The sequence below is a fragment of the Mobula birostris genome, chromosome 5 (assembly GCF_030028105.1).
Source record: "Mobula birostris isolate sMobBir1 chromosome 5, sMobBir1.hap1, whole genome shotgun sequence".
Taxonomy (NCBI): domain Eukaryota; kingdom Metazoa; phylum Chordata; class Chondrichthyes; order Myliobatiformes; family Myliobatidae; genus Mobula; species Mobula birostris.
Genome location: NC_092374.1, coordinates 205,081,356 through 205,096,524, shown reverse-complemented (window position 1 = coordinate 205,096,524; position 15,169 = coordinate 205,081,356). Strand labels below are relative to the sequence as shown.

The following is a 15,169-nucleotide window of genomic DNA, read 5'->3' as shown; positions in this document are numbered from 1 at the left end:
TATATTGTAAACAACTGGGGTCCCAGCACTGAGCCTTGTGGTACCCCACGAGTCACCGCCTGCCATTCTGAAAAGGTCCCGTTTATTCCCACTCTTTGCTTCCTGTCTGCTAACCAACTCTCCACCCACACCAATACCTTACCCCCAATACCGTGTGCTTTAAGTTTGCACACTAATCTCCTGTGTGGGACCTTGTCAAAAGCCTTCTGAAAATCCAAATATACCACATCCACTGGTTCTCCCCTATCCACTCTAATAGTTACATCCTCAAAAAATTCTATGAGATTCGTCAGACATGATTTTCCTTTAACAAATCCATGCTGACTTTGTCCGATCATTTCACCGCTTTCCAAATGTGCTGTTATCACATCCTTGATAACCGACTCCAGCAGTTTCCCCACCACCGACATTAGGCTAACCGGTCTATAATTCCCCGGTTTCTCTCTCCCTCCTTTTTTAAAAAGTGGAGTTACATTAGCCACCCTCCAATCTTCAGGAACTAGTCCAGAATCTAACGAGTTTTGAAAAATTATCACTAAAGCATCCACTATTTCTTGGGCTACTTCCTTAAGCATCCTGGGATGCAGACCATCTGGCCCTGGGGATTTATCTGCCTTCAATCCCTTCAATTTACCTAACACCACTTCCCTACTAACATGTATTTCGCTCAGTTCCTCCATCTCACTGGACTCTCTGTCCCCTACTATTTCTGGAAGATTATTTATGTCCTCCTTAGTGAAGACAGAACCAAAGTAATTATTCAATTGGTCTGCCATGTCCTTGCTCCCAATAATCAATTCACCTGTTTCTGTCTGCAGAGGGCCTACATTTGTCTTTACCAGTCTTTTCCTTTTTACATATCTGTAAAAGCTTTTACAGTCCGTTTTTATGTTGCCTGCCAGTTTTCTCTCATAATCTTTTTTCCCCTTCCTAATTAAGCCCTTTGTCCTCCTCTGCTGAACTCTGAATTTCTCCCAGTCCTCAGGTGAGCCACTTTCTCTGGCTAATTTGTATGCTTCTTCTTTGGAATTGATACTATCCCTAATTTCTCTTGTCAGCCACGGGTGCACTACCTTCCTTGATTTATTCTTTTGCCAAACTGGGATGAACATTTGTTGCAGTTCATCCATGCAACCTTTAAATGCTTGCCATCGCATATCCACCGTCAATCCTTTAAGTGTCATTTGCCAGTCTATCTTAGCTAATTCACGTCTCATACCTTCAAAGTTACCCCTCTTTAAGTTCAGAACCTTTGTTTCTGAATTAACTATGTCACTCTCCATCTTAATGAAGAATTCCACCATATTATGGTCACTCTTACCCAAGGGGCCTCTCACGACAAGATTGCTAATTAACCCTTCCTCATTGCTCAAAACTCAGTCCAGAATAGCCTGCTCTCTAGTCGGTTCCTCGACATGTTGGTTCAAAAAACCATCCCGCATACATTCCAAGAAATCCTCTTCCTCAGCACCTTTACCAATTTGGTTCATCCAATCTACATGTAGATTGAAGTCACCCATTATAACTGCTGTTCCTTTATTGCACACATTTCTAATTTCCTGTTTAATACCATCTCCGACCTCACTACTACTGTTAGGTGGCCTGTACACAACTCCCACCAGCGTCTTCTGCCCCTTAGTGTTACGCAGCTCTACCCATATCGATTCCACATCTTCCCGGCTTATGTCCTTCCTTTCTATTGTGTTAATCCCTTCTTTAACCAGCAACACCACACCACCTCCCCTTCCTTCATGTCTATCCCTCCTGAATATTGAATATCCCTGAACATTGAGCTCCTATCCCTGGTCACCCTGGAGCCATGTCTCTGTGATCCCAACTATATCATAATCATTAATAACAATCTGCACTTTCAATTCATCCACCTTATTATGAATGCTCCTTGCATTGACACACAAAGCCTTCAGGCGCTCTTTTACAACTCTCTTAGCCCTTATACAATTATGCTGAAAAGTGGCCCTTTTTAATGCTTGCCCTGGATTTGTCGGCCTGCCACTTTTACTTTTCTCCATAGTACTTTTTGTTTCTACCTTCACTTTACACCCCTCTGTCTCTCTCTGCACTGGTTCCCATCCCCCTGTAGTGAACTAACCTCCTCACGCCTAGCCTCTTTAATTTGATTCCCACCCCACAACCATTCTAGTTTAAAGTCACCTCAGTAGCCCCCGCTAATCTCCCTGCCAGGATATTGGTCCCCCTAGGATTCAGGTGCAACCCGTCCTTTTTGTACAGGTCACGCCTGCGCCAAAAGAGGTCCCAATGATCCAAAAACTTGAATCCCTGCCCCCTGCTCCAATCCCTCAGCCACGCATTTATCCTCCACCTCATCGCATTCCTACTCTCACTGTCACGTGGCACAGGCAGTAATCCCGAGATTACTACCTTTGCTGTCCTTTTTCTCAACTCCCTTCCTAGCTCCCTATATTCTCCTTTCAGGACCTCATCCTTTTTCCTACCTATGTCATTGGTACCTATATGTACCACGACCTCTGGTTCCTCACCCTCCCACTTCAGGATATCTTGGACACGATCAGAAATATCCCGGACCCTGGCACCAGGGAGGCAAACTACCATCCGGGTCTCTGGACTGCGTCCACAGAATCGCCTATCTGACCCCCTTACTATCGAGTCCCCTATCACAACTGCCCTCCTCTTCCTTGCCCTACCCTTCTGAGCTGCAGGGCCAGACTCTGTGCCAGAGGCACGGCCACTGTCACTTCCCCCGGGTAAGCTGTCCGCCCCAACAGTACTCAAACAGGAGTACCTGTTAAGGGGCACAGCCACCGGGGTACTCCCTATTACCTGACCTTTCCCCTTCCTCCTCCTAACCATGACCCACTTGTCTGCCTCCCGTGGCCCCGGCGTGACCACCTGCCTGCAACTCCTCTCTATCACCTCCTCACTCTCCCTGACCAGACGAAGGTCATCGAGCTGCAGCTCCAGTTCCGTAATGCGGTCCCTTAGGAGCTGCATCTCGATGCACTTGGCGCAGATGTAGACGTCCGGGAGGCTTGTAGACTCCAGGGCCTCCCACATCCGACACCGAGAACAGCAAACTGCCCTCACACTCATACTGCCCCTCTCCTCAAATAACAACAGAAAATGAATGCCAAACCTCCCTCGCCTCACCGGTTTCCGCCTAAGCCCGTTGAGCCGAAGCCCTTAAGTCTTCACTCTGCTCCCAGCTCACTCTGCCGCCCGCAAACTCCGCTGCCCGCTCTATGAGGCTCTGTTCCTTTTAAATCTGCCGCACTGCACTGCCCGACGTCACACGCCTGCGCAGTCCCGCCTCTCAGAACGCCGTTGGAGAAAAAAAAATAACGAAAATTTCAAAAATGTCTTTCTCGGCACTCCCACTCAGACTCTCAGACTCCTTCTTCGAATCAAACCCGAAGCAGGATGTCTGCCTTTTTAAATCTGCCGCGCTGCACTGCCCGACGTCTCACGCCTGCGCAGTCCCGCCTCTCAGAACGCCGTTGGAGTAAGACTCACTGGTCTATAATTTCCTGGGCGATCTCTATTCCCTTTCTTGAATAAGGGAACAACATCTACAACCCTCCAATCCTCCAGAACCTCTCCCATCCCCATTGATGATGCAAAGATCATCACCAGAGGCTCAGCAATCTCCTCCTTCACCTCCCACAGTAGCCTGTCTTCCACCGAGATACAACACTGGGCGTCACGGGAGGTTGTTCCTGCCTGTGGCCACTGAACTTTGCAGCTCCTCCCGTGGAGGGTCAGACACCCTGAGCCAATAGACTGGTCCTGGACTTATTTCCATCTGACATAGTTTGTATTTTGTTGTTTGATTGTTTGTGGTTTTTGTATTGCTATATTTACGCTCTATTCTCGGTTGGTGCGGCTGTAACGAAACCCAATTTCCCTCGGGATCAATAAAGTATATCTATCTATCTTGTCCGGTCCCGGTGACTTATCCAACTTGATGTTTTCCAAAAGCTCCAGCACAACCTTTTTGTTAATATCTACATGCACAAGCTTTTCAGTCCACTGTAAGTCATCCCTACAAGTGCCAAGATCCTTTTCCGTAGTGAACACTGAAGCAAAGTATTCATTAAGTACCTCTGCTATCTCCTCCAGTTCCATACACGTTTTTCCACTGTCACACTTGATTGGTCATGTCATGTCTTATCCTCTTGCTCTTCACATATTTGTAGAATGCCTTGGGGTTTTCCTTAATCCTACCGCCAAGGCCTTCTCATGGCTCCTTCTGGCTCTCCTAATTTCATTCTTAAGCTCCTCCCTGCTAGCCTTATAATCTTCTAGATCTCTATCATCACCTAGAAATATTTAATACCAGAGAGGTAATTTCAAAGGAGATGTGAAAAGCAAGTTTTCAAGTCAAGTCAAGTTGTTTTTATTGTCATGTCAACCATAACAGCTGGTATAGTACACAATAAAAACAAAACAACATTCCTCCAGGACAATGGTGCTACCTGAAACAACACAAAGCTGCACTAGACTACAGGAAACAACACAGAACTACACTAGACTACCTGAAACAACACAAAACTACACTAGACTACAGGAAACAACACAGAACTACACTAGACTACCTGAAACAACACAAAACTACACTAGACTACCTGAAGCAACACAGAACTACACTAGACTACCTGAAACAACACAAAACTACACTAGACTACCTGAAACAACACAGAACTACACTAGACTACCTGAAACAACACAGATCTATACTAGACTACCTGAAACAACACAGATCTACACTAGACTACCTGAAACAACACAGAACTACACTAGACTACCTGAAACAACACAGATCTACACTAGACTACCTGAAACAACACAGAACTACACTAGACTACCTGAAGCAACACAGAACTACACTAGACTACCTGAAACAACACAAAACTACACTAGACTTCAGGCCTGCACAGGACTACATAAAGTGCACAAAACAGTGCAAGACAGTACAATAATTAACAAACAAGACAATAGGCACAAAGGACAAATTACGATATAATAATAAATTATGCAAATGTAAACAATGTTTTAGCAGGAATTGAGAAAGAAATTAGCAAACATTGCAAAGTGAGTGGAGTGGTGTTCAGTTGAGTGTGTGTGTGTGTGTGTGTGTGTGTGTTGGTGTCAGACTAGACTAGACTCTGGGAGTTGAGGAGTCTAATGGTTTGGGGGTAGAAACTGTTGCACAGAGTGCTGGGTGCCCAGAATGCACTGCCTGGGTTGGCGATAGAGGCAGGCAGACAGGCACCACAATGTGTGGGAAATGAAACGATATGGACATTGTGTAGGCAGGAGGGATTAGTTTAGTTGGCCATTTAATACTAAATTGGATTGGCACATCATTGTTCCTGTACTGTCTGTTCCATGTCTTCTCCATTTATTCGGCCAGTTCTCGACCATCGCTTCTGAGCCCAATAGCTTCCCCTCGAACCTTCTGCCGCAACGTTACTCGCGAACTCGCTCCTCCACCGAGAGCAATACCTCTCCATGGATAAAGAGGAATTTCTTTAGCCAGAGGGTGGTGAATCTGTGGAATTCATTGCCACAGACGGATGCGGAGGTCAGGACGTTTGGGTTTATTTAAAGCGGAGGGTTAAAGTTTCTTAATTAGTCGGGGATACAGGGAGAAGGCAGGAGAACTGTATGAGAGCGATAATAAATTATACATGATGAATGACAGAGTAGACATGACGGGCCGAATGGCTAACTCGGCTCCTGCGATGGTCGTACGTCCGCCCCACCCTGCCAGCTCGCCCGGGACATCGCCGGTTTGACCCCTGAGCGGCGGGCTGGAGAATGAGCGCCGTCCCGGGACGTGCGCCGGTTGATTGCTTACCTGGGCGAGGCGAGTGAGAACCGACAAGAAGAGCAGCCGGGAGACGCAGCGCACAGCCCGCATCCTGGACAACCTGGTCCTCACCGCCCGGGACACCCGAGTCCGGAAGCGGGTTCATCGGCAGCGAGGGACTCCATCCTGTAAAGGGGGAGACGGGAGGGAGGAAGCTAGGGTGAGGTACCTCTACGGGCTACAGCGCCTTCGCCCCGGCTGCGGTGCCACGCTGATGCCAAGGTGTGTCTGGTCTCAGTCGGGACCGCACACGGTCCAGGCGTCACACCTGGAGAATTCTAACAGGACCCCCTCCCTCCGGGAATCTCCTCCTCCTTCTGCGCTCAACCCAGCCGTGCCCGCGGAGCCCGGCATCGGCACCTCCTATGCTGGAGCATTGACCATTTACACCGGGCCAGTGACGCCCCCTGGCCGCGGTCAGCGAGTCCCACAGCGCGGAACCTTTAATCCGCGCCGAACTGGGAATCTGCCGAGTCCAATCGGCCAGCACCCGGACCTTGGCCCTCCCGTCCCTGTACCGATCCAACTTCCCTTGAACGTCGACCACTTCTTCACCCTTAACCCATGACCCATGATCTCTGGTGCAGTCTCTTCCAACCTCAGTGGATTCAGAATCAGAATCAGCTTTATTATCACCGGCGTGTGTCGTGAAATCTGTTAACCTAGCAGCAGCAGTTCAATGCAATACATAATCCAGAAGAAAAAAAATAAATAATAATAATAATAATAATAAATAAATAACTAAACCAATTACAGTATAGCTATATTGAATAGATTAAAAATCATGCAAAAAACAGGAATAATATATATTGAGAAAGTGAGGTAGTGTTCAAAGGTTGAATGTCCATTTAGGAATCGGATGGCAACGAGGAAGAGGCTGCTCCTGCATCTCTGAGTGTGCCTTCAGGTACATGGAGCTTAGAAAGATAGAGGGCTATGAAGAAGTCTAGTAATTTCAAAGGTAAGGACATGTTCGGCACAACTTTGTGGGCCGAAGGGCCTGTATTGTGCTGTAGGTTTTCTGTTTCTGTACCTCCGACCTGATGGTAACAGTGAGCAAAGGGCAAAAAGCCTGCTCGCATTTACCGTCTGCATCCCTCATAATTTTGTATACCTCTATCAAATCTTTCATTCTCCTACACTCCAGGGAGTAAAGTCCTAACCTTTCCCTATAACTCAGGTCCTCAAGTCCAGGCAACATCCTTGTAAATTTTCTTTTCAATCTTTCAAACCTACTGCCATCTTTCCTACAGGTAAGTGACCAGAACTGCCCACCGTACTCCAGATTAGGCCACAACAACGTGTTAAACAAGTTCAACGTAATATCCCAACTCGTGTACTCAGTGTTTTGATTCATGAAGGCCAAGGTGCCAAAGGCCTTCCTGATTACTTTATCTACAACTATGGATCTCTAGTTCGAGATTCCTCTGCCCTACCCCTCACTGTGTAAGTTCTACCTCAGTGTTTCCTCCCAAAGTACAACATGTTTGCATTAAATTCCGGCTGGTCCAGATCCTGCTGTAAGCTTTGACGGTCTTCCTCAGCGTGCTCTACACCCCCAATCTTGGTTCCTTTACTGCCTGTTACATTGCTGGAGCTTAGGGCAGCAATGCAGGTCCTCCAGCTCTGTCTGTCCTTGGCCATCTTCTCTATTGTGTCCAGGTGTGGTTCACGGCCCTCATTTCGGCCTCTACGGTACAGCTCCAAGTTGTCTTTGGTCTCCCACATTTCCTCTGCCCCTCAGGGGTACAATTACCCGCTGTCTTGACGCTGGAGTCAGCCTCTCTTCTCATCGCGTGCCCAGTCCATCTCCAGCGTTTCCTCATGATGATTGTGGCCTTGTCCTCTTGATGACAATGAAGGAGAAGAGTGTGGTTGGAGATCTTTCTTGGCCAGAAGGTATGAAGGATCTTCTGGTGGCTTGCTGTGTGAAATGGTAACAACTTGGCAAGGTCACTGTCTGTCATGTGCCAGCATTCTGACCCGTCCTGGAGTGTGGACAGAAAGGACAGCTTCCCCGTGGTGTGGACACTGTACTTGGTTGTTCTGAGCCCCGATCTTCCTGTCACCCCTGAATTTGCTGATCCAGTGATCAATTATCATCCAGATCATTGATATAGATAACAACCATCAATGGACCCAGCATCGATCCCTGTGGCACATCAGTAGTCACAGTCAATGGGACGACCATCTCCTACCGCTCTCTGGCTTCTTCCGCAAAGCCATTGCTGAATCCAATTTACTATCTCATAGTTATAGTCTTACTTTACTGATCCCGGGGGAAGTTGGTCTTCGTTACAGTTGCACCATAAATAATAAATAGTAATAAAACCATAAATAGTTAAATAGTAATATGTAAATTATGCCGGGAAATAAGTCCAGGACCAGCCTATTGGCTCAGGGTGTCTGACCCTCCAAGGAAGGAGTTGTAATGTTTGATGGCCACAGGCAGGAATGACTTCCTATGACACTCAGTGTTGCATCTTGGTGGAATGAGTCTCTGGCTGGATGTACTCCTGTGCCCAACCAGTCCATTATGTAGTGGATAAGAGACATTGTCCAAGATGGCATGCAACTTAGACAGCATCCTCTTTTCAGACACCACCGTCAGAGAGTCCAGTTCCATCCCCACAACATCACTGGCCTTACGAATGAGTTTGTTGATTCTGTTGGTGTCTGCTACCCTCAGCCTGCTGCCCCAGCTCACAACAGCAAACATGATAGCACTGGCCACCACTGACTCGTAGAACATCCTCAGCATCATCCGGCAGATGTTAAAGGACCTCAGTCTCCTCAGGAAATAGAGACCGCTCTGACCCTTCTTGTAGACAGCCTCAGTGTTCTTTGACCAGTCCAGTTTATTGTCAATTCGTATCCCCAGGTATTTGTAATCCTCCACCATGTCCACACTGACCCCCTGGATGGAAACAGGGGTCACCGGTACCTTAGCTCTCCTCAGGTCTACCACCAGCTCCTGAGTCTTTTTCACATTAAGCTGCAGATAATTCTGCTCCCACCATGTGACAAAGTTTCCTACCATAGTTTCCTACCTTTTGACGCCCTACCATCAGGCAGGGGGCACTGCAGCATTAGACAAGGACTGTTAGGATGGGAAACGGCTTCTTCCCCCAGGGTGTGAGACTACCGAACTCCCTGCCAACACCCACGTCTCATCACATATGAAGTTCCAGTGGTATAAGACTGTTTACTTTTTGACTGATGTCATAAATGCACTTGTGCTAAATATCAATCTTCTGGAATATATTTCATTATTTGATGTAATATTACTTTACATGTTGTGCACCTCGGTGCATCAGAACATTGTTCCATTTGGCAGTGTACACGTACATGATGATGAACTTTCTTCCTTTTTCAACCTTTTTATTAAGTTTCAGATTAATATGCATAATAATATTAATGATACAAAGAGATTGGTGTAACATTGATAATGGTTAACATATACAAGTATAATTAGAGTAAAATATATAATTCAATCCTCTCAATCTCTAAGCAATTGAAAGTGAAAAAAGAATTTTATAAAGAACTGCCTAAACTAAAAAAAAATAAAACTCAGATGTCCTATTCCTTTGGATAAGAACATCATTTGTCATTAACTCCGCTCCTCCATAGATAAACAAAGCAACACTCACAACACGCTGGAGGAACTCAGCAGGTCGGGCAGCATCCGCGGGAACGATCAGTCGACGTTTCGGGCCGGGATCCTTCGTCAGGACTGAAGAGGGAAGGGGCAGAGGCCCTATAAAGAAGCTGCTGGGAGGGCCTCTGCCCCTTCCCTCTTCAGTCCTGACGAAGGTTTTCGGCCCGAAACGTCGACTCATCATTTCCGCGGATGCTGCCCGACCTGCTGAGTTCCTCCAGCGTGTCGTGAGTGTTGCTTTCATCTCAGCATAGAAACATAGAAAATAGGTGCAGGAGTAGGCCATTCGGCCCTTCAAGCCTGCACCGCCATTTATTATGATCATGGCTGATCATCCAACTCAGAACCCCGCCCCAGCCTTCCCTCCATACCCTCTGATCCCCCTAGCCACAAGGGCCATATCTAACTCCCTCTTAAATATAGCCAATGAACTGGCCTCAACTGTTTCCTGTGGCAGAGAATTCCACAGATTCACCACTCTCTGTGTGAAGAAGTTTTTCCTAATCTCGGTCCTAAAAGGCTTCCCCTTTATCCTCAAACTGTGACCCCTCGTTCTGGACTTCCCCAACATCGGGAACAATCTTCCTGCATCTAGCCTGTCCAATCCCTTTAGGATTTTATACGTTTCAATCAGATCCCCCCTCAATCTTCTAAATTCCAACGAGTACAAGCCCAGTTCATCCAGTCTTTCTTCATATGAAAGTCCTGCCATCCCAGGAATCAATCTGGTGAACCTTCTTTGTACTCCCTCTATGGCAAGGATGTCTTTCCTCAGATTAGGGGACCAAAACTGCACACAATACTCCAGGTGTGGTCTCACCAAGGCCTTGTACAACTGCAGTAGTACCTCCCTGCTCCTGTACTCGAATCCTCTCGCTATAAATACCAGCATACCATTCGCCTTTTTCACTGCCTGCTGTACCTGCATGCCCACTTTCAATGACTGGTGTATAATGACACCCAGGTCTCGTTGCACCTCCCCTTTTCCTAATCAGCCACCATTCAGATAATAATCTGTTTTCCTGTTTTTGCCACCAAAGTGGATAACTTCACATTTATCCACATTAAATTGCATCTGCCATGAATTTGCCCACTCACCCAACCTATCCAAGTCACTCTGCATCCTCTTAGCATCCTCCTCACAGCTAACACTGCCACCCAGCTTCGTGTCATCCGCAAACTTGGAGATGCTGCATTTAATTCCCTCATCCAAGTCATTAATATATATTGTAAACAACTGGGGTCCCAGCACTGAGCCTTGCGGTACCCCACTAGTCACTGCCTGCCATTCTAAAAAGGTCCCCTTTATTCCCACTCTTTGCTTCCTGTCTGCTAACCAATTCTCCATCCACATCAATACCTTACCCCCAATACCGTGTGCTTTAAGTTTGCACACTAATCTCCTGTGTGGGACCTTGTCAAAAGCCTTTTGAAAATCCAAATATACCACATTCACTGGTTCTCCCCTATCCACTCTACTGGTTACATCCTCAAAAAATTCTATGAGATTCATCAGACATGATTTTCCTTTCACAAATCCATGCTGACTTTGTCCGATGATTTCACCGCTTTCCAAATGTGCTGTTATCACATCTTTGATAACTGACTCCAGCAGTTTCCCCACCACCGACGTTAGGCTAACCGGTCTATAATTCCCCGGTTTCTCTCTCCCTCCTTTTTTAAAAAGTGGGGTTACATTAGCCACCCTCCAATCCTCAGGAAGTAGTCCAGAATCTAACGAGTTTTGAAAAATTATCACTAATGCATCCACTATTTCTTGGGCTACTTCCTTAAGCACTCTAGGATGCAGACCACCTGGCCCTGGGGATTTATCTGCCTTCAATCCCTTCAATTTACCTAACACCACTTCCCTACTAACAAGTATTTCGCTCAGTTCCTCCATCTCACTGGACCCTCTGTCCCCTACTATTTCTGGAAGATTATTCATGTCCTCCTTAGTGAAGACAGAGCCAAAGTAATTATTCAATTGGTCTGCCACGTCCTTGCTCCCAATAATCAATTCACCTGTTTCTGTCTGTAGGGGACCTACATTTGTCTTTACCAGTCTTTTCCTTTTTACATATCTATAAAAGCTTTTACAGTCAGTTTTTATGTTCCCTGCCAGTTTTCTCTCATAATCTTTTTTCCCCTTCCTAATTAAGCCCTTTGTCCTCCTCTGCTGAACTCTGAATTTCTCCCAGTCCTCAGGTGAGCCACTTTCTCTGGCTAATTTGTATGCTTCTTCTTTGGAATTGATACTATCCCTAATTTCTCTTGTCAGCCACGGGTGCACTACCTTCCTTGATTTATTCTTTTGCCAAACTGGGATGAACAATTGTTGTAGTTCATCCATGCAACCTTTAAATGCTTGCCATTGCATATCCAGCGTCAATCCTTTAAGTGTCATTTGCCAGTCTATCTTAGCTAATTCACGTCTCATACCTTCAAAGTTACCCCTCTTTAAGTTCAGAACCTTTGTTTCTGAATTAACTATGTCACTCTCCATCTTAATGAAGAATTCCACCATATTATGGTCACTCTTACCCAAGGGGCCTCTCACGACAAGATTGCTAATTAACCCTTCCTCATTGCTCAAAACCCAGTCCAGAATAGCCTGCTCTCTAGTTGGTTCCTCGACATGTTGGTTCAAAAAACCATCCCGCATACTTTCCAAGAAATCCTCTTTCTCAACACCTTTACCAATTTGGTTCACCCAATCTACATGTAGATTGAAGTCACCCATTATAACTGCTGTTCCTTTATTGCACACATTTCTAATTTCCTGTTTAATACCATCTCCGACCTCACTACTACTGTTAGGTGGCCTGTACACAACTCCCACCAGCGTCTTCTGCCCCTTAGTGTTACGCAGCTCTACCCATATCGATTCCACATCTTCCCAGCTTATGTCCTTCCTTTCTATTGCGTTAATCTCTTCTTTAACCAGCAACGCCACCCCACCTCCCCTTCCTTCATGTCTATCCCTCCTAAATATTGAATATCCCTGAACGTTGAGCTCCCATCCTTGGTCACCCTGGAGCCATGTCTCTGTGATCCCAACTATATCATAATCATTAATAACAATCTGCACTTTCAATTCATCCACCTTATTACGAATGCTCCTTGCATTGACACACAAAGCTTTCAGGCGCTCTTTTACAACTCTCTTAGCCCTTATACAATTATGTTGAAAAGTGGCCCTTTTTAATGCTTGTCCTGGATTTGTCGGCCTGCCACTTTTACTCTTCTCCATAGTACTTTTTGCTTCTGCCCTCACTTTACACCCCTCTGTCTCTCTCTGCACTGGTTCCCATCCCCCTGTTGTGAACTAACCTCCCCACGCCTAGCCTCTTTAATTTGATTCCCACCCCCCAACCATTCTAGTTTAAAGTCACCTCAGTAGCCCTCGCTGATCTCCCTGCCAGGATATTGGTCCCCCTAGGATTCAAGTGTAACCCGTCCTTTTTGTACAGGTCACGCCTGCGCTAAAAGAGGTCCCAATGATCCAAAAACTTGAATCCCTGCCCCCTGCTCCAATCCCTCAGCCACGCATTTATCCTTCACCTCATCGCATTCCTACTCTCACTGTCGCGTGGCACAGGCAGTAATCCCGAGATTACTACCTTTGCGGTCCCTTTTCTCAACTCCCTTCCTAGCTCCCAATATTCTCCTTTCAGGACCTCATCCTTTTTCCTACCTATGTCATTGGTACCTATATGTACCACGACCTCTGGCTCCTCACCCTCCCACTTCAGGATATCTTGGTCACGATCAGAAATATCCCGGACCCTGGCACCAGGGAGGCAAACTACCATCCGGGTCTCTGGACTGCGTCCACAGAATCGCCTATCTGACCCCCTTACTATCGAGTCCCCTATCACAACTGCCCTCCTCTTCCTTGCCCTACCCTTCTGAGCTACAGGGCCGGACTCTGTGCCGGAGGCACGGCCACTGTCGCATCCCCCAGGTAAGCTGTCCCCCCCAACAGTTCTCAAACAGGAGTACCTATTGTTAAGGGGCACAGCCACCGGGGTACTGCAGATTATTTTGTGTTTAGATAAACAAAAGATTATTAGAAAAAGAAAAAGGGTTTGAAAAGGGGCAACTTACATCATATGAAAATGATGAATAAACGGTCTCCAGTTTTTTTCAAATTTAACTGGAGAATCAACCACACCACACCTAATTTTTTCCAGGTTTAAACATAATATAGTTTGCGAAAACCATTGAGAAGTAGTAGGAGGATCAGAATCTTTCCATTTGAGTCAGATGGATCTTTTAGCTATTAGTGTAACAAATGCAATCAAACGGGAAGCTGGAAAGGATGAACTTGAATTTGACACTTGTTGTGGAGACTGAGGAAAGCCAACGTACCAAACACCCCGTCTACCTGTGACGCCACTTTCAGAGAACTGTGTACTTGCATTCCGAGGTCGTTCAGCACTCAACTCTGGATTCAACATTGGGTGAGCGGAGAAGCCACAGAGTGGTAGCGGATGGTTGCCTCTCTGACTGGAGCCTGTAACTGGTGGAGAGCTTCAGGGATCCGTACTGGGTCAGTGGTTGTTTGTCATCTATATCAATGATCTGAATGCTAATATGGTTGACTGATGAGGGTGTAGTGGACAACGAGGAAGACTATCAATGCTCGCAGCGGGATCTGGACCAGCTGGAAAAATAGGCTAAAAATTGGCAGATTGAATTCAATGCAGACAAGTGCGAGGTGTCGCACTTTGGGAGGACAAACCAGAGTAGGTCTCACACGGTGAAGTTCTGAGGAGTGCAGTGGAACAGAGGGATCTGGGAATAGAGTCTGGGAGTTACGTTGCTGCTTGCTAGACCTCCAGTTAGGCTGCAAGTGAACTATTGCAGTCTGTTCTGGTCAGTGTGGTTCAGCAAGGATGTGCAGGCTTCAGAAAGCGAACAGAAGGGGCTCACCAGGATGCTGTCTGATTTAGAGAATACGTGCTATATGGACAGGTTGGACAAAGTTGGTTGCTTTCTCTGGACTGGTGGAGGCTGAGGGAAGATCTGATAGAGATTTACTTTTTTAAACCAAAATAAACTTTACTCATGCAACACACGCAAAATGCTGGTGGAACGCAGCAGGCCAGGCAGCATCTATAGGAAGAGGTACAGTCGACGTTTCGGGCCGGGACCCTTCGTCAGGACTAACTGAAAGAAGGGATAGTAAGAGATTTGAAAGTGGAGGGAAGGGGAGATCTGAAATGATAGGAGAAGACAGGAGGGGGAGGGATGAAGCTAAGAGCTGGAAAGTTGATTGGCAAAAGGGACATAGAGCTGGAGAAGGGAGAGGATCATGGGACGGGAGGCCTAGGGAGAAAGAAAGGGGGAGGGGAGCCCAGAGGAAGATAGAGAGCAGGCAAGGAGTTATAGTGAGAGGGACAGAGGGAGAAAAAAGAGACAGAGAAGAAAAGGGAAAAAAAAGATGATAAATAAATAAATACATAAGGGATGGGGTAAGAAGGGGAGGAGGGGCATTAATGGAAGTTAGAGAAGTCAATGTTCAGCCATCAGGTTGGAGACTACCCAGACGGAATATAAGGTGTTGTTCCTCCAACCTGAGTGTGGCTTCATCTTGACAGTAGAGGAGGCCGTGGACAGACATATCAGAATGTGAA

General features: G+C 46.5%; 1 protein-coding gene across 1 annotated transcript in view; it reads right to left on the bottom strand.

The window, feature by feature from the left end:
• LOC140197454 (olfactomedin-like protein 2A) overlaps nucleotides 1-6,069 on the bottom strand; it is a 42,078-nt gene extending 36,009 nt beyond the window's left edge. Inside the window, exon 1 of the mRNA XM_072257412.1 lies at nucleotides 5,858-6,069. Within this exon, the coding sequence (XP_072113513.1) occupies nucleotides 5,858-5,920 (63 nt within the window). The 5' untranslated portion in view covers nucleotides 5,921-6,069. The remainder of the gene's footprint in view (nucleotides 1-5,857) is intronic.
• Nucleotides 6,070-15,169: the final 9,100 nt, after the last annotated feature.